Source organism: Cucurbita pepo, chromosome 17, assembly GCF_057944985.1.
Source record: "Cucurbita pepo subsp. pepo isolate OVF chromosome 17, ASM5794498v1, whole genome shotgun sequence".
NCBI lineage: Eukaryota > Viridiplantae > Streptophyta > Magnoliopsida > Cucurbitales > Cucurbitaceae > Cucurbita > Cucurbita pepo.
This window is the reverse complement of record NC_141814.1, coordinates 10459659-10482520: the sequence shown is the minus strand read 5'-3', so window position 1 is coordinate 10482520 and position 22862 is coordinate 10459659. Positions and strand designations below refer to the sequence as shown.

The following is a 22862-nucleotide window of genomic DNA, read 5'->3' as shown; positions in this document are numbered from 1 at the left end:
AAATATAATTTCCAACGTACATTATTTTTAAATTTTTTATAAATATTAGGAATATTTGATATATGTAACAATTGATACTCATGAGTTACGATAAATTGATATTTGAATTTTTTGATATTTTAGTTATTAAAGTAATATATATTATATTTTAAAAAATAAATAACTGTCGACCTAATCGAACCAAAAAATGGAAAGTTTAGTTGGGTTGTAAGCCTTGTTTCGATTACCAAAATACCAACTTTGAATTTTTAGTTGATTTAATTTTATTTTACAACCCAATTCAAGTTTGTCCCCATATTTTTGACGCGCTTAACGTTCGTGTCAAATTAAAAATAAAAAAACATAAAACAAAAACACACTTATAAACTAGAGTTTGGTTCCTACATTTTTTTAATTGAAAATAATAATAATATTTAAAAGCACAATTATTAAATATGTTATTAAATTAAAATTTTAATATTTTTGGTGTTTAAAAAAAATAAGAAAACAAATTTATTTGAAAAAAATGTCCGAAAAGATTGCGACGTGGCAGTCGCGTGTCCCGTAACATCAAGCATGTTTATAACCATACAAAACCGTCCATCGAAAAAGTATACGACGTGTCGTTTTATTTACCCTACGCCTCTCGCGCATTTTAGTCTCACTTCCTTCACGACGACACTAGAACGGCACCGTTTTTGTCCATACATGCGTATGTTAGCAAATGTACAAATTTCCCAACGATTTTGGGCGCGAAAGTCACCACCAGGCACCAAGGTCCGTCCGAGGTACTTCAATGCGGGCGGCGATTCAACCATTTTCTCTTCACTGTTCGACTTCCAACAAGTTCATGGCGTCTAATTCGAGCTCTTTGCTCTGGTTTCGAAAGGGCATAAGGATTCACGACAATCCGGCGCTTGAATATGCGGCTAAGAGCGCCAATTTTCTCTATCCCGTTTTCGTCATCGATCCACATTACATGAAGCCTGATCCCTCGGCGTTTTCCCCTGGATCGTCTAGGGCTGGACTGAACCGTATTCAGTTCCTTCTTGAGAGCCTCGTGGACCTGGATATGAACCTCAAGAAGCTCGGCTCGCGCTTGCTGGTTCTTCACGGGGAGCCTGGTGAGGTCTTGATTCGCTGCTTGGAAGAGGTATATCTCGTAATTTTTCACATTTTCTTTGAGGATTGAGCTAGAGTAGCTGTTACTGTAGCTTCTGCTTATGGTTATTAGTTTATTATCTGTGGATGCTTTCACTTTCTTGCAGTGGAATGTCAAGAAGCTTTGCTTCGAGTATGATACGGATCCTTACTACCAGGCTTTAGACAGTAGAGTTCAAGTAAGCTTGTTTTGTTTTGTTTGACTGTTTGTTTCTTTAAAAAATATTGGCCAATTATTTTGTAAATCTTGAGTAGGAAGCTGTAAAAGTGTTCAGATACTCGTAGTCATTGACGGAGCCAAGAAAGAAGAAACGGTTAGGAATCACAACTTTCCACAATGGTATGATATTGTCCACTTTGAGCATAAACTCTCATGACCTTATACCATTGGAGATAGTCCTCAACAATCCTCCCCTTAATCGAGGCTTGACTCCGTTATCTGGAGCCCTCGAACAAAATACATCCTTTGTTGACACTCTAGTCACTCTTTTTACTACACCTTCGAGGCTCACAATTCTTTGTTCGATATTTGAGGATTCTATTGACATGGCTAAGTATTAGGAATCACGACTCTCCACAATGATATGATATTGTTTACTTTGAGCATAAACTCTCATGACTTTGCTTTGGGCTTCCCAAAAGGCCTATTGAAAATAATATTCCTCACTTATAAACGCATGATTTTCCACTAAATTAACCCACGTGGGACTCACTTCCAATAATCCTCAACGGACACTTCCACGGCTTAGTCTGTCCTAAATTTAAGAAGTGTCTATAAAATACTCAAGGATAAGCATTTATAATTTGAACGCTACTTTTCACCATACTTCAATAATTAGAACGTTAAATTATTACTCTGAGTTTGAACTCTTGACGACGGAAATTTTGTGTGCGTCTGTTTTCTCGCAGAACCATGCGTCTGCTGCTGGGGTTGAAGTCTTCTCTCCTGTGAGCCATACTCTGTTCAATCCGGCAGACATTATTCAAAAGGTTAGTTTAAAAGGTCCAATTTAAAAGCAATATTCTTGTGTGGAATTTGTTCTCAATTAGTTAGTACGATGGTTTAATTTGTAACGATAATTGTTGAGAAGAATGGGGGCAGGCCACCTCTGAGTTATCAATCCTTCCTAAAACTTGCTGGCGAGCCCTCTTGGGCACGTGCCCCTCTGTCTACCACAGTTTCTTCACTTCCTCCTGTTGGCGACACCGGAAGATCTCAGATTTTAGATGTTCCAACAATTAAAGACCTTGGTTATGAAGACATGGAAAAGGTTTGAAGTTTTTTATGTTGTAATATGAATCTGCCGTCTGTTACATATGCAATAAAAATTAGATTTATGCAGGTTGAATGGACTCCTTTTAGAGGAGGTGAAACGGAAGCCTTGAAGAGGCTAGAAGAATCATTGAGTAACAAGGTACAGCTTCATCCCCAAAACTCTTGAAGATTCTAAGCTTCTATCTCCAAGGTCCCTACTTCTTCATATTTCTTTTTAGGATAAGAAGAAGAATATAGCATTAAATTAGCAAACCAACGCATAGACAACCTACTAAATGGATATAGCTGTTTGGGTAAGTCAGTGATGAACGTGTAAGATTTCTACTAAATCAACTATGAATGTAAAAGCTGCTGGTGTATTATGTTGAATATGATTATATCAATAATCCAATACTCTCCTTCATTTGTGGGTTTGAAAATTTGTAAAAAAGCCCAACAAGTAGAAATCAATATTAATTGGGGAGAAAATGACACTATACGGGTTCTACTCTGCTATCATGTTAAATCATCATTCAACCCAAAAACTTAAATCGATGAGTGATTATAAATTTAGTTGTATCAATACTCCGATAGTTTCTTAATCGGATTTTTTGCAGGATTGGGTGGCAAAGTTTGAGAAACCCAAAGGTGATCCATCTTCGTTTCTAAAGCCAGCTACAACTGTCTTATCGCCCTATCTGAAAGTGAGTGAATTGTCAAATTTTTTTTATCATCGATTTGTATGTTTGCTATTTGTTTCTCTTTGGTATGTAGTAACGAGCTTTCCCCATTTTTCTTTCAATTTTCTTATCAATTTTTCTGGCAGTTTGGGTGTCTCTCTTCCAGGTACTTCTATCAACGTGTTCAAGATATATATAAAAATGTCAAAGGGCATACAACACCTCCAGTTTCCCTTGTTGGACAGGTTTATTATTGTGCCTATCAGACATCGCAATGTCATGGTGTCTGTCTTTGTAGTAACAAAATTTGTCTTCCTTAACAGCTTCTATGGCGAGAGTTTTTCTATACTGCAGCTTTTGGAACGCCTAATTTTGACCGGATGAAGGATAATAAAATATGCAAACAGGTACCTGATTTTACTCATCATTTCTCTGTCTGAATTAAGGACTCTGCCTAATTTTTTTTTTCGTTACAACTTGTTGGCTAGAGAACTAGATATTTTATTATCTCTCACTTCTCCTCTGTGATAAAGTTCTGGTGGTGATTGTGGCATAAAATTGTAGCCTGCATGCATAAAAGTGAATGTATTATATGCTTTTCTATTATTTATGATCTAATATGACGAACACTAATCTTCCACAATGAAACTGGTTCCAGTATTCCAGATCAGCAAAGTTTTATCTGATCTAAAGTTCCATGAATTCTTCTAGTGATTAGCATAAGACGATTATAGAACTCGAGTTTCTCTTTGATTTAAAGATTTTTAAACTGTATCTGTCTCAACAACCATTGAATTCTTTTAGCTTCCACGTTAAGGATGTGCAAGATTTGGATTTCACCCACTGTTCAAAATCATGATAAAGTAGTAGAGTATTATTTTTTACGATTTATCTCATCTCATTAGTTTTTTTTTTTTTTTTTTTTTTAATTTTTTTAATTTTTTTAATTTTTTATTTTTAAATTTTAATTATTTGCTTCTAATTTGTTTTTCTTACTTTTTTGTATTTGAACTAAAATTAGATTTTTTTTTAAACAAAATTTTCTTATAACAATTTTTTTCTTGATATTTTTATCAAATTATTTAAAATAAACAAAATATAATTTGTAATTAAAATTCTATAAAAAATTTACATAATTATCTTATACAAAATTTGAATTTAAATATTAATACAAACTCATGCTTAATTGAAATATATGTTTATTTCATAACAATTTAGTATTAATTTACTAAACACTGCAATTGGACTTTCCAGGTTTAAATCTGAAATTTACCCAGCACAAACTTTTTTCATATGACACTGATTTTCTTAAAAGGAAAGCTGACAACAATTATTTCAAAAGTTGTAGCATCCCGAACTAAGCCTAAAGAAGTTGTGAAAAGAAAATTATGATTATTAAAATATCAGGCTTAACTACAGGTGACAAAAGTTGGACCTGGTAGCACTATTTTGTTTACTCAAGGTTGTATGTGCTAAAGTGAATAAAATGAACTTGTAGATACCTTGGAAAGATGACAATGAACTCTTGGCGGCATGGAGAGATGCAAGAACAGGATTTCCTTGGATTGATGCTATCATGGTTCAGGTTAGTCTAGTTTATCCTTTTCCATTACCATCTATACATTTAGGTAGGTGACCTTAGTTCTACATGGCCATAAGATAGCGAAACAGTTGTTTTATTTTTTGGTTGTAGCTTCGTAGATGGGGTTGGATGCACCACCTAGCACGACATTGTGTTGCATGTTTCCTAACTCGCGGAGATCTGGTATGTGTCTTAGCTTTGGAAATGATAGAGCATTGACTTTCTAGTTTATCTTGATGTCATTACTATATTTTCATTTCTCTCTCTCTGGGTTTAGTTTGTTCACTGGGAGAAAGGTCGTGATGTGTTCGAGAGGCTTTTGATTGATTCAGATTGGGCTATTAACAATGGAAATTGGATGTGGTTATCGTGTTCATCATTTTTTTATCAGGTTTGATTTGTTTCTTAGTAACTATCTTGATGTTAGAATCGTAATTTTTTTTTTCTCTTTGGAACTAAATACAACGATGATAAAAGTACAGCGTGGATTCTCTACCACCATTATGAGGTAAATGGAATGATACTTGTTACAAGTGCTGAAAGCATTAAGCGAACACACAGCTTTAAATTTGGCGACCAGCTTTTACTTGCTGGATCATCTGAGTCAATTTTTTTTAATTAATGCTAAGTATGGGATAAAAATACCATGACCATGTGAAATATAAATGATAATATTTCATAATTCTCTCTTTTTGTTGCAATAATTCATTTTTACATTTCATGATTTTGTTGGTTGTCTTTGGCTGTCAGTATAATCGTATATACTCTCCTGTCACATTCGGAAAGAAGTATGACCCGAACGGTGACTACATTAGGCATTTTCTTCCGGTCTTAAAAGGTAAGCAAGGGGTTTGTTTGGATACTATTATTAGAACAGTTTTTGTTTTTTAATACAAAACTTTCCTGATGGTTTCTTTGAAATGTTTTCTATAAGAAAATTCTGTTAGTGTAGTATCATTACTGTCTTTCTAGGATAAATTGAATTTACAAGAACACATGCTTGTAAATAGTAGTTTTCAAAAATAGTTTTGCTAAGAATAATATGATTGAAAACAATTTCCCCTGCAAACCATGAATTACTCATGTTTCATGATTGATTTTGTGCTCTATTTTGCCGTTCTGAAATCCAACGTTTGATTGGCAGACATGCCCAAGCAGTACATATACGAGCCATGGACAGCTCCTCTCAGCATCCAAAAGAAGGCAAAGTGCATCATCGGTAAAGACTACCCAGAGACAGGTTAGTTCTGAGATTTATTTTGAAATGGAAAAAACTTGATTTTCATTGAGAAAAAATGAAAAAAATTCACAAAAAGGAGCTAGACTACAAGAAGGAACTTCAGTCAAGAGAAATAAGACCCATCAAATAGTTACGAACGAAAATAGAGGCCCAAAGAAACTTGAGTCAGTTTGACTATACTTCTGATTATACTTCTGATTATATTTTCGAGGCTAATAATTTCTTTATTCGACATTTGAGGATTCTATTGACATGACTAAGTTAAGGGCATGACTTTGATATCATGTTAGGAACAACGGACCTCCACAATGGTATGATATTGTCCATTTTGAGCATAAACTCTCCTTACTTTTCTTTTGGTTTTTCCAAAAGGCCTCATATGGTGTTCCTTACTTATAAAACCCATGTTATTCCTCTCAATTAGTCAACGTGAGACTATTCCTCTCAATAATCCTCAACAAAGAGATGCCAAGGGAGGTATGTAGTCTTATATGATTGAGTGCAGAAAGCAATAAAATCAAGTATGGAATTTGGGTTCTCAAGAAAGTAATTGAAATATTCTCACGAGCTGCCCCAGAATTTCTAGGCTTATCTATTAGGAGACAGATAAAACGATAATTTTTTATAACACAGATCGAGTTATGCTGCATCTTCTTAAAGTTAGAATTCATTTACTTTTAGTCGATCATATTTGATTCACCAACTCAATGACTCAAGTCTACTGTTTTTCCTTTTCAGTGGTATCACATGATATAGCTACCAAAGATTGCAGGAGGAAGATGGCTGAAGCATACGAACTAAACAAAAGATTGAATGGTATGATAAGTGAAGATGATTTGGAGAACTTGAAACGAAGTTTAGACGAGGAACAAAGCCAAAAGGTTCAAACGAAACGGAAAAGACAAACCCTCATTGACTGGATTCAAGCACCATAGTTATCTCCCAGGTTGCCGGAAGTTAAATGGAGATCACTGATGAAGATTAGTAGCTTAGCACTCACAAAAGCTCTTTAACTTACTGAAGATTCCCCGTCACTGTAGAATCACAATGACCCGAACTAATGTTTGTCATTTTTGCCTTTTTATCTTAATAGGAGACTTTGAGCTGTTGTTGGGACATGTAGCCTGATGCCTAGATCATCCGGTAGACATATATTTGGAAGATATTTCCTAAAAATAGGATAGAGATATACATAGGAGAGATTTGGTAATTTGACAGGAATATATTTGTTAGATTATATCTGGTTTAAATATTTGGAAGCTATATTTAGTAAATTTCTCAAAATGTACTTCTCTTCCTTCTCTTGCTGTACAAATAAGTAAATCATCCATATAAAACTTGCAGCCAATAGCCAATATTCCTCCTTGTATTTTCTCTGTTCTTTGTGTTCATCTTGATCTCTACTGTTGTTTGTGTTGTTGTTTGTGTTCATCTTGATCTCTACTGTTGTTTGTGTTCATCTTGATCTCTACTGTTGTTTGTGTTCATCTTGATCTCTACTGTTGTTTGTGTTCATCTAGTGTTTGCGTTGTTGAGCGATCCTAACAATTGGTATCAGAGCTAACAACTGGATCGGCATTGGTATCAAAGCTAACAAATTGGTATTGACAGTTGTCTGAAGCTTACAAAGCAAAGAAAGGAGGTGGAAAAGACATAACAGACTACCCTACTGAAGCACACCCTCAGTACGACACTCCCCTCTTGTGTAGGTTTCCCGAATATCATGTGGAACATCTTCAATCAAGATTTCCAGTTCCTCTGCATCAATTGCTAATTTACTTGGTCCATGGGCAGGGTGATTCGTGTAGCCCTTACACCATTTGGAGGGGCAAACGGTGAAATGGGAACGAGGAAGCAAATTTCTGCGATAATGATCCCTACCTCAATTTCATTGCCTGCATTGTCGTGAATTAATTTGATAATTCAAAATTGAAGGTTGCATCGATGGAATGTAAACCCCCTCCATCACAATGTTTAAAGCATCATGGATAGCTATGACTTCCATTACATCCACATCAAGCAAGAACCGGAAAGGCTTGAAAAAGGTCAGCATTCTCTCCCTCATTTCATTTCGAAATGCAGCACCTACACTACTTCGTTGAAGTACTTGGACGTGATATTTTGTGTGTATGTGGAGTCTGATGGACAATTCATTTCTCCATATGCATTCACTCTTCATTGAATTACAACTATTTTTCTAATCATGCCAGATGATTTCATCTTTCGTAATCGCCCTTATCAGGGGAATACTCCAAATTATATTAGCATCTGACTCTAAATATTTGCTTTACAGCGTTCTTCTATTGACCATTAGAATCAATAAGCTTAGCCACCCTTCTAAAATTTCCATATTCAGTAGGACATATAATCTTAAGAGTGGATGGTCTAGGCATCCAACAACCCATTTATCTGATTCATTTACCATATCTTATTCCCCAACAAGTGTTTTTCACAAGGTCTCTTTCCCACATCAGGATTTTCCTTACAAAGCATGTGGTTCTTCTAGACTTACCCTCCAAAAAAAGAAGAGATCCATAAGTAGTTTCATTTCAAGATTTGACATATTAGAGACATTGATCTCTAGTCATTACTTTCAACCAATGAATTTATAGGACGAAAATTTGACGGTCTTAAAGAGAACTGATTCTGGAAGTTGAAAATTTGACTAATTAATTAGAATTGTTTACGAAAAGAATTTTTAGAACCTTGAAACGTAGCCTTTAGTTACAATATATTCTTATAAAACGCTTTAAACAAACTCTGAAACAATTTCATAGTATCATTAAAGAAGATGGATGATCTGTGCAATATTGTAGCTTTTTATCCCTGTTCCAAGAAAAATCATTGCCATCTATATTTTTGTGTTAACTCAAGGTCTGATGTTTATATCATTAAACACTGGTAACTGACACGAAATCAGCACACAACTTAGATACATAAACATTAATATAGCTAAGTTAAAGGCAAAAATCTATTAGACACAAAATTATAGTTCAAGAGCTATGCTAGAACCCTTTTAAAATATAGAAGATTAGACCGAACTGAAGAAAATCATCTGGCAACCATAATAGAGACTGACATGTTATTCGAAGAACGTATTTCTGTTGTTGATTCTGATTTGATCTCTGTGCCATCTATCATCCCTTCCAATTTGGCGTTCTGGGTGATGAAAAATGGAGGCTGTTTAGGCAATGGAAGTTGAGTAGTATCATTAAGAATCATGGAATGAACATCAAGCATGGTAGGTCTATCTGCTGGCATTTGTTGGACGCATAGAAGACTAACATGGATGCATCTTAGAGCTTTTTGTTTCTGATCGGAGTTGTACAAAGTTGAATCAATCAGTTCTTCTCCTCTGCCTTCCATCCACAGTTCCCATGCCTGAAAAGAATTCACTCCACTTCTTCAATACTTTAATTCCTTAAGCACTTCTTAATTAGACTAAAGATAAAGAAAAAGACCAAAGATGCATAGATTTCCCTTCTTTGCTACTTACATGTCCTATGAGATTGATAGGCCGTCCAACGTCATAGTTGTTGTAGTTTTTTTGAGCTGTTATGATCTCTAATAACAACACTCCAAAGCTGTAGACATCTGATTTTATCGAGAAAGTACCGCCCATTACAAATTCAGGTGATATATAACCACTGCAATGTTTGTGTACCTCGAGTAAGTTTTATCCACTATGTAAAAGCATACAAAAAGACAACTTATTAAGCTTTTTGATATTGACAATATTTAATATGATATCGACTTAACTTTTTAGCCTAACGGCGATTAACAAAAGAGTATTGAATAATAAATTTGACTGAACTCACTTACTATGTACCAACAATGTGACTAGTATTTGCTTCTTGTTCCGTGGGCTTAAAGATTCTAGCCATGCCAAAATCCGATATTTTTGCATTCATTTCATCATCAAGCAAGATGTTGCTAACTTTTAAATCTCGATGAACTATTCGTAATCTAGAATAGGTTTCATCATCAAGCAAGATGTTGCTAACTTTTAAATCTCGATGAACTATTCGTAATCTAGAATAGGTGTGAAGGTAAAGTAGTCCTTGAATTATCCCTTGGATTATGTGCAGTCGTTTGTCCCAATCTAGTACTAAATTTCTCACTGGATCTGTAAATTCAACGACGTGTTAGAAAGAAAGAAATCTCGAACCATGCATTTATACAAGTGTTTAAAGCTTGCCTAATTCACTAACCAAAGAGGAAGGAGTCAAGGCTTTTGTTGGGCATGTACTCGTACACCAATAATCTCTCTTCTTTATGAATGCAGCAACCAATAAGCCTAACCAGATTAGTGTGTTGCAGTTTGGCAATCAGCATGGCTTCATTCTTAAACTCCTCTTGTCCTTGTCCGGAATTCTTTGACAGTCTCTTAATAGCAACTTCTTGGCCATCATCCAAACTTCCCTACACAACTGAACTCATTCAGTTCTCTTGAGAATATTAACTCATTTTGTTCAAACTTTTATATTACAATCTTCTTTTTGTTTCATATTTATACTAATCATTGTTTGCACTCATAATATGTGATCTTTAACTTATCATTTTTATTTTATAAATAGTTTTCTTATGCTACATTGAAAAGAAAATGATACGTACCTTATAAACGGGTCCAAAACCACCTTCTCCCAGCCTACAATTGTCAGCGAAATTATTTGTTGCAGAAACTACATTTTCAAATGTGAAGAACTGCAGTTCGGAGTTCTTTATGTCTCTTCTCTGCTTGTTCTTAGTTTTCAGAATGTTAGAACTATTAGATTTGGCCCCCATTTGTTGTAGAAAATTTTGATGCTCTGAATCCTTCCTCAGTTTTCTTATAGCTGTAGATTAAAGCGAATGAGTGCACTCAATTCATGCATTCATAAGACATCCAAGGAGAGTTTTTTGATTTACCTTTGTGTATTTGTGTTTTCCATTTGAGATAGAAAATAAAACACAATAGGAGAAGAGTTGTAGGTACTATTACACCGATTGTTACTTCCAACCATACCCTTTTTTTTCCTGCAGGAACTAAGAATCCATATCCAGTTGTGAGGAGTTTGAATAAACCAATTGAAAACAGAATCGAAAGTGTATGGACAAAATATTAACACAATTCTGAAAGTTGAGGAAATTCTAAGTATTTGGAGTAACCAGCTTACCTTTCCCTTCAGTCTCCTGAATGGACCAAATAATCCGCCTGCTTCCCTTCCCAGGAACAAACATTGCTCCCACATTCCATGTCTCACAGCCAGTGCCTTCTTCATTCGTAGAACTAAAAGCTATGCAACCACAGCTTGAAATGCATATCTTTTCACAATCATAAATTGTGAGATTCTCACTGTCACTGTATCTCAAACTATTTCTCTCCATGTTACCAAATCTCTGCGTGGTTGAAAATCGTTTCGGCGGATTTCGACATTCTGGTACTTTGTGCTGCTTCTTCCCCACACACCCATCTCCAGAAACACCCTTAGCCACCTCAAACAACTCGTTCTCAAAATAGGGACATTCAACTTTCAAATCCCACTTACTCCCCACCAATCTTCCATCGTTTATCAATCTCAACCGGGGTTGAATTTCAATCACTCCATTGTTCAAGTTGGAGGTTGAGTAATTGAAGAAGGTCTCATTCTCATTCGAAAATCGCCTGAACACGAATTCTTGATTGTTGATGCTTGAAAGTTCTTCTGAGAATTGAAACCGGCCATCCCGCCAGTTTCCACTAGTCCAGAAAATAGCTCCTCTATGTAATATCAGTAACTGGTTTGTATTGTTGGGATTCATTGTGAGTGTGAAAGACCCTGATAGAACAGAATAATCTCCTCTTTGTGATGTTATAGACCAAGTAGATCCAGTTTTATGATTGATCCCAATTTTCATCCCAGGTAGAAGAGTGTCGGTTGGATGATCAAAGCTCTGCCATAGCTGTTGCTTGATTGACCCATCAGGATTCAACACACCTAATATAAAATTGCCATTGTCGAGTAGAATGGCGCTGCTGTTCATGGGCTCTTCAGCTTCATAGAGATAGAAACTATAGGCATGTCCATTTCTTTGTTTAGGTACAATCTTCAAGCTGCCGTTGCTGTCGATTGTGAGACAGGGCATCCCAAAATCTCTGGGAAATGCAAAATTTGGATTGGCTATCCACACTGGGTTCTTTGGATCTCCTTCATACCAAATGGCTATGTGACTGTTGTTGAGTAGACTAGGACTGTAAAACCCGAGGGAAAAAGCCCCTGTGGCTGAGATTAGCCAAGACCCAGGTGTTAGTTCCTGGCCTTGGGTCAATACATCAGATTGAGCGTTTGAAAACGCTACAAGCAAAAGCAGGATGATGAAGCAATCAAAGGGAGTTTGATTCCAAGTCGCCATGGGCATTCTCTGATGAAATCCTTGAGATTAACCTTTTGGTTTTGATTGTGTTAATGGTGTTTATATTTGATTCTGCCATTTCCATTGAGGAAGAAGGTTTGTGGATTGGGTGATGAGGGAGTGGAATTGACCTGTTCTAGTTTCGACGAAGGAGGTTGGACACCGTTGATGAAAATGGAAGACTTTCGTCCTCAGCTTCCTTATTGGCGTATAGAGTCAATGTCACTAAGATTATTCAATACAGAGCTCAAGTAGGCTTAATTATCAACTTAAAACAACAAACCATCCTCAAAAATCATATCGACTCTTTTCATGGATTAGAGTCCCGGCTCTTTTATGAGTTTAATACCAAACTCAAATCATTTTTTAAAAACACATCTCTCCCTCTACGAATAAATTTAAAATTGGATTACTCAACTCTTTTTATGCACGTATACAGTACACATAGAAATTTCATTTTATTCCTTTCATTTGAATTAGATTATTCAATTTTATTTTGAGAAATTTCAAAAAAGTCTACTTGATGTCTTTTCTTTTTTTTTTTTTTTTTTTTTTTTCTAACTTTTAAATTTGGTCATGGGAAGAAAAATGTTTGTTAAATTAATACTTTTATATATGGTTCTGTCCAAGAGCCAAACCGTGTTGATGTGAAAGGCACGTATTGACTGAGAAATATGAATTCAATAATCATACCTAAACAGCATTAAGCATTATAAATTAAAGAATATCCCAAAGTTGGAGCTGGCCAAAATTAAACTTTTTGATTCACATTTATCAAAAAAAAAAAAAAAAAAAAAAAAATGTATGTTTTGATTCACTATCACTTTTGTCTAAAGTGTTTATTTGATTAAAATTTCAAAATTTATGTTTAACCGAATTAGAGCAAAGATGCTCAACTCTTCTTTTTAAGAGTCCAAGAACAAATTCAATTTTTTCTACAATTCATGATGAAACGGTTACAAGTATTAAAATTTTGAGAAACACACTACAACTCTCTTGAATATATTTACAATTGGAGTGACAATAATACACTCACGATACAATAGAAAACATTTCGAATAAAATAATAATATAGTAACAGTAATAATGACGCACGATCATAAATTTAATATTTTTTAATAATAATAATAACTATAAGGTCATGATCTTAGATTATTATTTATTTATTTTTTAAAATAATATTAATTATGATCCAGTCATAAATTTAGTTTTTTTTAATTAATTAACTTAAAATTAAGGAAATTAAATATGCTCTTAATTAATTAAATAATTAATTAAATAATTAATTAAAGATTAAGAAAAAATGTCTGCCTTCTTACTTAAAAGAAAAATAATTAAAAATTCATAAAAGAGATAATACTTTGTGTATTTATTTGAGTTTTTATAAAAATTATTTACACTCTTATTTAGTCAGCTGGTATTGGGTGTGGTTTATTTTATTATGACCAGGTCATTTGAGGCAGACCTTGTTTCTCTTTTATGAAGGAATGTCTCCAAACTCACTCACTTTCTTCTCCCCCATTCACCTTGACAGACTTTCTTTCTTCTCTCACATCCACTCTGCCCTACACCTTCTTTCTTCTACTATGAAGCCTCCACAATGTCACCAACACTAGTTTAATACAATTTCACTGATTTTGCTATACGCTAATTTAGGAGCTTCTTTTTTTTTTTTCTTTCTTTCTAAGAAATAATAATCGAATCGATGTTACATCGAGAGACCTTGGTCCCGAGTAGAGGCAAAATAGGTTCCGAGTAGAGGCAAGGTTGAGCTTGGCCTAGTACAAAGGTAAGTCAGTTGTGTCGCAAACGATTGAACATGCACTATAACGGATCAAAAAAAAAAAAAAAATTTGTGGTAGTTGGCGAGATTGAAAACTCCGACGCGCCGGAGTTTTCGTTCTCACACGACCCACGAGCCTCGCCAAACTTTGGGGGTCACCACAACAACAGACCCCAATCCTCAGTCAAACCACCTGCAAGGAAGAAAACGAAAAAATTTGAGAGTTTGAGGAAGAAACCGACGACGCTCCGGCGAAGCCAACCGTACGAAATCGACTTCGAAACCTCTCATCTACAACACGAAAATAATCCTAGAGACCTTTACACACACCAGGGATAGATTTCGACGTTGCATACACGTCGTACACCGTCGGAGAAGGAAGACAGAACATCGAGTGTTCGAAACCTCTCAGATCTGGGAGTCTCATACCTTTTCGAGCCAAAATAACACCATAAACGGGATTAGGGGAAAGAGGGGACTCGGGAACAAAAGGAAAAGGAGGAAAACGGACATCAGAAACGGCGTTACCGAGGAAAGAGAGAGATCACTAGAAAATTTCAAATAACCGGGCGAAGAGGACGAAGTCTGACCCGAGGTCGGGACCCTGCGACCCGAACTGAGTCCAACCCACTCCAGTCCAAACCTCGGCCGACGACACCCCGCGGCCCAGACGCCTCAGCCAAAACCAGAAAGCCCAATTACGGCCTAACCCATTAGCCGCAACCCGAGACAAAAAATCTAACCGACTTGAGACCCGCAAGCCCAATCAATACTCGACGCTGACGGCCAGCCCACCTGCAACCGTTTCCTTTCAGCCCAAGCTGGTTCACCACTCGTGGTTAGCCCAGACCCGCGATTGCAACTCGAAAACTCGCGCCTCGGCCCGACTTCGACTAGCACACACGGCCGCTTCTGGTACCGCCACGTGGCAGTATCTGGCGCAAAACTCCCCTCGGCTCCGGCGGAAGCTAATCGGCTCCGACGACTTATTCGGCTCGGGAATTCTATTTCTGACCTGTTCGGCATCGTTCCGACCCTCCCGGACTTGATTTCGACCCCGTTTAAGGTAAAATAGATCATTTTAAGGCCGTATTTCACAAATTCAAGATGGAAAATAATTATGTTTGTGAAATACTAACGAAGGTGTTGAATGATCCAATAGGAACCAACCACCAACGGAAGCGTAGGACGTATACGAGGAGCTAGGAGCTTACGTTTAAATTTTAGGGAGTACTTCGGCTAAGGCCTACCAAGTAAGTGGCTCATCCGTCGTAGGTTACGCGTTGTATGTTGTTTGTCGGCACGTGCCCATGTATTCGCATGTGTCATTAAATTGTATGCTAGACTGTTATACTTGAATAAGAACGCTTGTGAAATGTGAATGTATGCTGTTTAGTATGAAGTGATGTGTTGTGCTTGTGACGTTTATGATATGTATGGATGATTTTGGCATGAATGGTACAATAATTTTGAATGTAAACAGCATGAAATGTATGACATGAAATCACGATAAACTGCATGAAATGTAACCCCGTTAGGATTATGTATGATACGTAGACTGAAAAATGAGAAATGATATGTTAAGCATGAAAGATGATAGCGGGGTTATATTCATTAATGATAAAAGTAGAAATACTGGGGACCTCATGCATTATGTGTGCTCATGGGGGGATACCCCTATTCCATCACGAGGGTACGGACGCGTACATCCAAGGGCAGGGGTACGATCGTTATGTTTTGCATAGCACTACGGTGACGATTACTAGTTCTAACGGGTGTCCGACCTAATGAGCTCCTAGAGTATGCTCGCCCGGCAAAGAAAGTGGCCCAGCGGTGTGCGAACTGACTGGTGAGCCCATACTCGTACGTATGGGCTGTGTGTAGAGTATATGGTACACATCCAAATTACCCGTTAGAACAAAACCGTAGGAAGATAGATTGAAAGATAGGTTCCATCATCTCATTTGCATGTGATTGTTGCATAACCCCGATAGGGGGTCACTTACTGAGTATTCTAGAAATACTCAAGCCTCGTGCTACCACATTTTCAAATAAAGGTAAGGCACCCATGTGAGACCGGCGGTAGCATCGCACATCCCAGGATCGTGGCACATGCATAAGATAGTTGTTTTCCATTCGTAGTATAGGTTAGTATAGGTTGAATTTCATTTTCATTCATAGTATAGGTTAGTATATGTTGAATTTCCGCTTGCATCATTAGTATAAGTTGAATTGTAATCGCATTAATAAATCATATGTTAGTATAGAACATATATTTCAGAGTTGTCTTTCCTTCCCTTGTATTCGTTATTCATGAGGTAATAAAAGACAAACTTATGTCGCATTTATGATAAGAGCTTCCGTGTTTAAAGTATAGTAATGACCTTAGATTAAATAGGTAAAAATTTAGGGTCATTACCGTTGGTATCAGAGCCAGGTTATAGATCTTGTAGACTTGCCTACGAAGTAGGCTTGACATGTTCCACGGTCCAATCGCCGATGCTTCGTAGCTCTCAGGTACAACTTACGTAGGATGGGAGATGAATGGACATTTTTGTGATATATTTAATGTGATTGGCTTTAAATATTGAGTGTCATGATACTGAATGATTTTATGCTATGATGTGATCTTGTGTCAATGCATGTCTTTATGTTATGACATTTATGTTTTCTTTTCCTTGAACGATATAGTAGAATGTAAATAATGTTATAAGTAAATCATAGACTTAGATAGAATTATTTTCTTGGTTTCTAGAACCATGCCGCACAGAGGGCGTAGAAGAGGTAGGAGAGGGAGAGGACGACCTCCCATTAGGAGATGGGGAAGAAGAGAAGCCGAAAGAACCTCTTCCCAAGAAGGGTCGACTACTGGACCTTACGCACTCGAACTACCACCGAGGGAACCTCCCCTACAAGTTGCACCCCCTCCTGAAAACGCACCCCTCTTACAAGCTATACCCCCTCTTGAAAACGCACCTCCCCCACAAGCTGCACCCCCTCCTGAAAATGCACCTCCCCCACAAGCTGCACTACCTCCTGAAAACACACCGCCCCCTCAAGCTGCACCACAGGCTGGATTGGACCTCGCCACACAAATGGTTTTGGAGTCACTTGAAACGACGATGCAAACAATGTTGGCCACACAATAGGCCACATTGTTAGCTACGCAACAAGTCGCAGCAATGGCTATGGAACCAGCCAATGCGACGGCCACGCAACCGGTTGATGCAGCGTCCACACAACCGGCCAAAAACCCGCAACCGGACAGGGGGACGAGTTGGTTAAAAGACTTCAGACAGCACGACCCCCGTCCATTAATCGGTTCAAATGAAGATCCCACAGTAGCTCATATGTGGATCGCAACCATGGAAATGACCTTTGAATCAATGAGATGCCCTAATAACCATAGAGTAGCGTGCGCGGCATATGTACTGCAAAAAGATGCAGAAGTGTGGTGGGCGGATAATAAACAGAATATCAACCCGAGAGAGGGGATCACAACGTGGGAAACCTTTAAGGAAGCCTTCCTGAAATACTACTATCCAAAGGAAACCCGTATAAAAAAAACAGCAAGAATTTAACCACCTGACCCAAGGCAAACGCGCGGTGGATGATAAGGCAACCCTAATCCTCAGCCTAACGATCCAAGCTTTTGTTGAAGCAAGAACCCTTGAATCAAAGTAATTAACACCTCCTTATACAAAATTCGGATCAACCAAGAGATAGGCTAGAATTAGATTACCTTTTACAATCGAAAATCTAGAAGCAAGATTTGGAAACCTTGTTCTAAATTGAGTCACTCCACAATCGAACTTGATCAAGGCTTGATTGAATGACTCGGATGCAATTCTACCACAAGAATTGCTCGAAACTTATAAATGACAAAATTAATGCTCAGATTTCGAAGGAAAACGTCTCAATTTGAGATCTGAATTACATCCATCCACGAATCTGATTTTTTACATAACATATTGTGGGTATTTATAGTCTCCCGACAAAAGACGTTTGTGGCCGGGATTTATTCCCGATCCCCTTTAATCTCCACAAAAGACGAAGTCAAATTGACCATTTGACCCTTCCATAATTTATGAAATTAAAAAGAATACATTGCAACAAATGTTGATGTGCTTGAGTGTCTAAGGAGACAGATTTGAAATCAATTGTGTTTTTTCCAAATAGTTCCTCGAATAAAAATCATCACCCCTTTTACAGACTGCTTCACTCACAAAAATATTAGAAAGAATAGGAAGCAAATCAAGTGGATTAAATCCATAAACGACTAGAATAATCCCCTCCTTTTGCAGACTGCTTCACTCACAAAAATATTAGAAAGAATAGGAAGCAAATCAAGTGGATTAAATCCATAAACGACTAGAATAATCCCCTCCTTTTGCAGACTGCTTCACTCACAAAAATATTAAAAAGAATAGGGAGCAAATCAAGTGGATTAAATCCATAAACTACTAGAATAAGTCAGTAACATGTTTTGCATGATCCATTTTGTTGCATGCAATAAAATGAGTCATTTTAATAAATCTATCTACCACAACAAAAATACAATTTTTACCCTCTTTGGTGTGCAGTAACCCAAGAACAAATTTTATAGATATATTGGTCCAAGGTTTGTTAGGTACATTCAAAGGAGTATACAATCCATTTGGTTGTGATCTAGATTTTGCTTCTTTGCGTTTAAAATATTTGCAACAAAACCTATGGACATCGTGCTTCATCTTCGGCCAAAAGAAGTGTTTATGCAACATCTTATATTAATCTTAAGATGTCCCATTAAGGTATCACCATGTGCTTCTCTCAAAAGTAAATCTTTTATAGAACATTTAGGAATACAAAGTATAAACAATTTATGAAACAAATAATAATCACCCACGACTTTTTTTTTTTTGCAAGACAAGATACATAAATAGTTCTGAAATCTTGGTTATCTTTATATAATTATGTAGTATGCTCAAATCCAAGAATTTTTGCACTAAGAGAAGTGGAGAGATCGTACCTTTTAGATAACACATCAGCTACCATATTATCCTTACCTTGCTTATATTTGATACATATGAAAATGTTTCAATAAATTTCACCCACTTTGCATGTCTACCCTTCAATTTGCTTTGACCCTTCATGAAAGTGGATCACAAATTCTCTAGGCAATAAGGAGTGTTGACACACATGCAATAGATGAACTAAGCAAATAATTCTTTGTCATAGGCACGATATTTCAATGCCGCATTTAGTTTTTCACTAAAATACATGAAGGGCTTTCCATCTTGAATTAAAACAGCACTTATGCCCAAACCACATCCATCCCATCCAATTTCAAAAGTTTTATCAAAGCTAGCCAAAACAAATAATGCTGGCTTAATTTCTTCCTAAGAAAATTGAATTCATTCTCTCGCATTTTCCCATTTAAAATCAACATTATTTTTCATCCAGTCATTCAATGGTGCAACTATGGTACTAAAATCCTTTATAAATCTCCTATAAAAGCCCCGATAAAAACTTTGAACTTTACTTCACTTTTTGTGTTAGCAAAGTGAATAGCAAATCCCTATTGACTTTAACTTTCTCTTTATCTAATTCTACTTAAACTTCTACTTTGTTTTTATAAACTATAAAGTCAGGAAAGTGAGCTTATTCTATGCAAAAACTACCCTTATTAAAATTAATCAAAACTAACTTAACATGCTCCACATGCTTAATCAAAATCTTCAAATAAATTATAGTATCATCAATATAAACAACATATTTTTCTAGATATTTTCTCAAAACATTATATATTAAGTGCATAAATGTACTAGGAGCATTAGTTAACCCAAAAGGCATAACAAGTCATTCATACAATCCAAATTTAATTTTGAAAGTTGTTTTCCATTTATCTCCTACATGCATTCTAGTTTGATGATATCCAGATTTCAAAATAATTTTTATAAATAGACATGAATCATGTAATAAATCAAGCATATCGTCTAGCCTAGAAATAGGATGTCGAAACTTTATAGTGATTTTGTTGATGACTCTATTATCCATGCCCATGCGCCAAGTTTCATCTTTCTTTGGCACCAATAAGTCTCATATAGAACATGGACTCAAACTTTCTCGTATATAGCCCTTTTCCATGAGCTCCTCCACTTGCCTTTGAATTTCTTTTGTCTCAGTTGGATTGACTCGATAAGCTGGCTTATTAGGAATGACAGTCCTTGGAATGAAGTCTATTTTATCTTCAATACCTCTAATGGGAAGTATTTCTTTATCTTGAAACATGTCTTCAAATTCCTGTAAAAGAGATTGAAAAACACTAGGCAAAGCCAAGTTGTTATAGTTAGAGACCAAAAATCCTCTATTGTACATACGTACAAAGATTGATTTTTGTGAAAACCTCTTCACCTCTCCTACGGTAGCCAAACAACTCTCTTTCTTTCTTCTTCAATTTCATCTCTTTTTTGATTCTTCTTTTTTCTCTTTTGATTTTTCTCTAATTTTTCACTGAACTCTTGTTTTTATTCCAACTCTTTTTCCTCAAACTCTTTCTTTTTTTCCTCCAACTTTAATCGATCAGCAAATACATTTGCAGAACTCAAAGGTACAAGAGTGGTTTTTCTACCATCTTTTACAAAAGAATACCTATTCAAATAGCCATCATACATAACCCTCCTGTCAAATTGCCATGGTCAACCAAGCAATATGTCTCTAGCATGCATTGGTAACACATCACAAAGAACTTCATCCTTATATTTTCCCAAAGTAAAAGATATTGAAGCTTGGGAAACTACCTTCATTGTTCTACTATCATTGAGCCATTGGAACTTGTAAGGTTTAGGATGATATTGAGTTTGAATTTGCATCATTTTGATCAACATGATACTTACTGCATTGATGCAACTTCCACTATCAATGACAAGACTACAAGCAGTTCCCTTGACTAAACACCATGTGTGAAATAGGTTGTCTCTTTGATCATCGACATCATTCTCCGTAACTTGAGTTTTAAAAAGTCTTCTTGTAATAAGTGTCAAATGAATTCCATCTTCTAGTTCCTCTTCATTCTTTTAGACTTCTTCAACTAGATCATTGATCTCCCCTCCAATTTCCTCGTCTTGGTTCATGACTGTACAAACAGTAATTATATATGCTTAGGACCTCACACACTCAACTCACTGATTTTACACTTAGGAACACTCGTGTTTAACACACAAAGGTAGACTATTTGAGAAAGTGACTAATTTATGGTCAACGTAGGTAATATGGATAAAACAATTCTGATAGTAGCGAGCTGTTCTAGACAATCAAGACAAGGTAATTATGTAGTAACAACAAAATAAAACAAGAAATGTACAAATAAATAAGAGACAAAGATATTTTTGGATATAATTGCACACTGAAAAAAGTGAATTCCAAAGAGAATGTTCGTGAAGATTTGAGAAAGATCTAACTTTCCTTTTTACAGAATTTGGGAAAATTTGGAAGTTATCTTGTAGTTTAAATGATGAAAGAAAAAATATCGAACACAACAATTCCAGATTTATATGCTTTATGAAAAATGATAATTGAAATTTATTTGATCTTCAAATACACGTGCAAATGGTCTCATGATAATGATTTATAAATATCATATTAAGAACAATATGATAAGATTTTTTTTTTCTTTTTTCTTTTCAAGATCTAAATATGATCTTAAGAGAACAATAAGAACACAGTGGAAAGATAATGAAGAACGGTGGAAATGCAGCAAGAAAATAAATGAACAGATTTAAAGAAACGATAAGCAATAGCAGAAATGAAAGATAAAATCAATTTTAAAGTCGGCACAAAGATGTAAACTTGCTATGATACCAAATTGAGAATGCAACTGATATTTGATCAAAAAGAGTCATTCAAGCTAGACATGATCGATCTTGCTTGTGGAGTGATTCGAATCTCAAACAATGTTCTTGTCTTGAGATATTCGATCAACAAGGTAATCCGAATCTTATTCCCCTTGTAGTTGATTCCTTATCTTATCATTTGGTATCAGAGCTTCAGGCTCAAGATCGGATATATGTTTCTTTTGCATTTTTTTTTTCAATTTGATTTTTATTTACTTTCATGTTTTTAGATTTTAGTCGACCCAGAGTTCAAAATTCAATCTTTGCTCTATTCAAAATTTTGAGAGGTGAGATTGAGAGCTTCATTTGTGTAAATGAGTGCAAACAGAGTGGCCTAAAAAAAAAAAAATCCTTGAGTGTATACACATGAGAGATTGTTGTGAGGGCCTTTGTATTTTCATATCTTATGTTTTGCAGCAAAGTTTCACAAATAGATTCGAGGACGAATCCTCTTGAAGAAGTGGAGAATGATATGAACCAAGCGACATCAATCATACAATATACTTCAATGAAGATGTGAAGAAAAGGTTGTCAAAATTATCAAAAAGATGTTTCAATTCATGCTACATTGAAGAAGAATGAAGTGTGATTGTTGTAAATTTTGGGTGGGTTACAATTTAGAGTAATTTAGAGTTATTGTATTTTAAGACATTTTATTTAATTTAGGTTACATTTACATAATGGCTAATTATGGCCATTAAGTATGAATGTTACAACTTTTGGAATGCCTTTAATATTTTCATTTTCAGGCTATATAAAGCCATGTATGTTGTATTTGTAAGGTAGACTTGGAAAATATAGTAAAAGAAGCATTTGTGCTTTTCTTTAGCCAATGGCTAAGTTTCTTTGCAATTCTATGTAGTTTAGATTGCATGTAGAATCATTCAAGCTCGACATGATCAATCTTGTTTTTGGAGTGATTCGAATCTCAAACAAGTG

The 22862-nt window shown here is 35.9% G+C and overlaps 2 protein-coding genes across 3 annotated transcripts; one reads left to right on the top strand and one right to left on the bottom strand.

Annotated features, from left to right (window-relative positions):
• The first annotated feature begins 731 nt into the window (after positions 1–731).
• On the top strand, positions 732–7235 carry UVR3 (DNA photolyase family protein). 2 transcript variants are annotated; one of them, XR_015413137.1, is made up of 14 exons: positions 732–1132; positions 1248–1319; positions 2050–2130; positions 2232–2411; positions 2484–2555; positions 3013–3099; positions 3222–3320; positions 3399–3482; positions 4574–4660; positions 4769–4840; positions 4935–5048; positions 5408–5495; positions 5802–6208; positions 6322–6777. XR_015413137.1 is itself a non-coding variant. In XM_023657947.2 (14 exons), the coding sequence occupies exons 1-14, from the start codon at positions 776–778 to the stop codon at positions 6830–6832; spliced, it is 1686 nt and encodes a 561-aa protein (XP_023513715.2). In that variant the 5' UTR covers positions 732–775; the 3' UTR covers positions 6833–7235. The 2 variants fall into 2 exon arrangements, 1 of the variants encoding a protein (XP_023513715.2); XM_023657947.2 differs by having other exon boundaries at positions 5802–5897; positions 6636–7235.
• A 146-nt stretch (positions 7236–7381) lies between these two features.
• Positions 7382–12579, bottom strand: LOC111778355 (G-type lectin S-receptor-like serine/threonine-protein kinase CES101). Its single transcript, XM_087119358.1, has 8 exons — positions 11054–12579; positions 10806–10913; positions 10512–10732; positions 10109–10319; positions 9893–10023; positions 9720–9826; positions 9394–9544; positions 7382–9278 (listed from the first exon to the last, which is right to left on the bottom strand). Exons 1-8 carry the CDS (start codon positions 12273–12275, stop codon positions 8949–8951), a joined length of 2481 nt encoding a protein of 826 aa, XP_086975484.1. The 5' UTR covers positions 12276–12579; the 3' UTR covers positions 7382–8948.
• Between the last annotated feature and the right edge of the window lie 10283 nt (positions 12580–22862).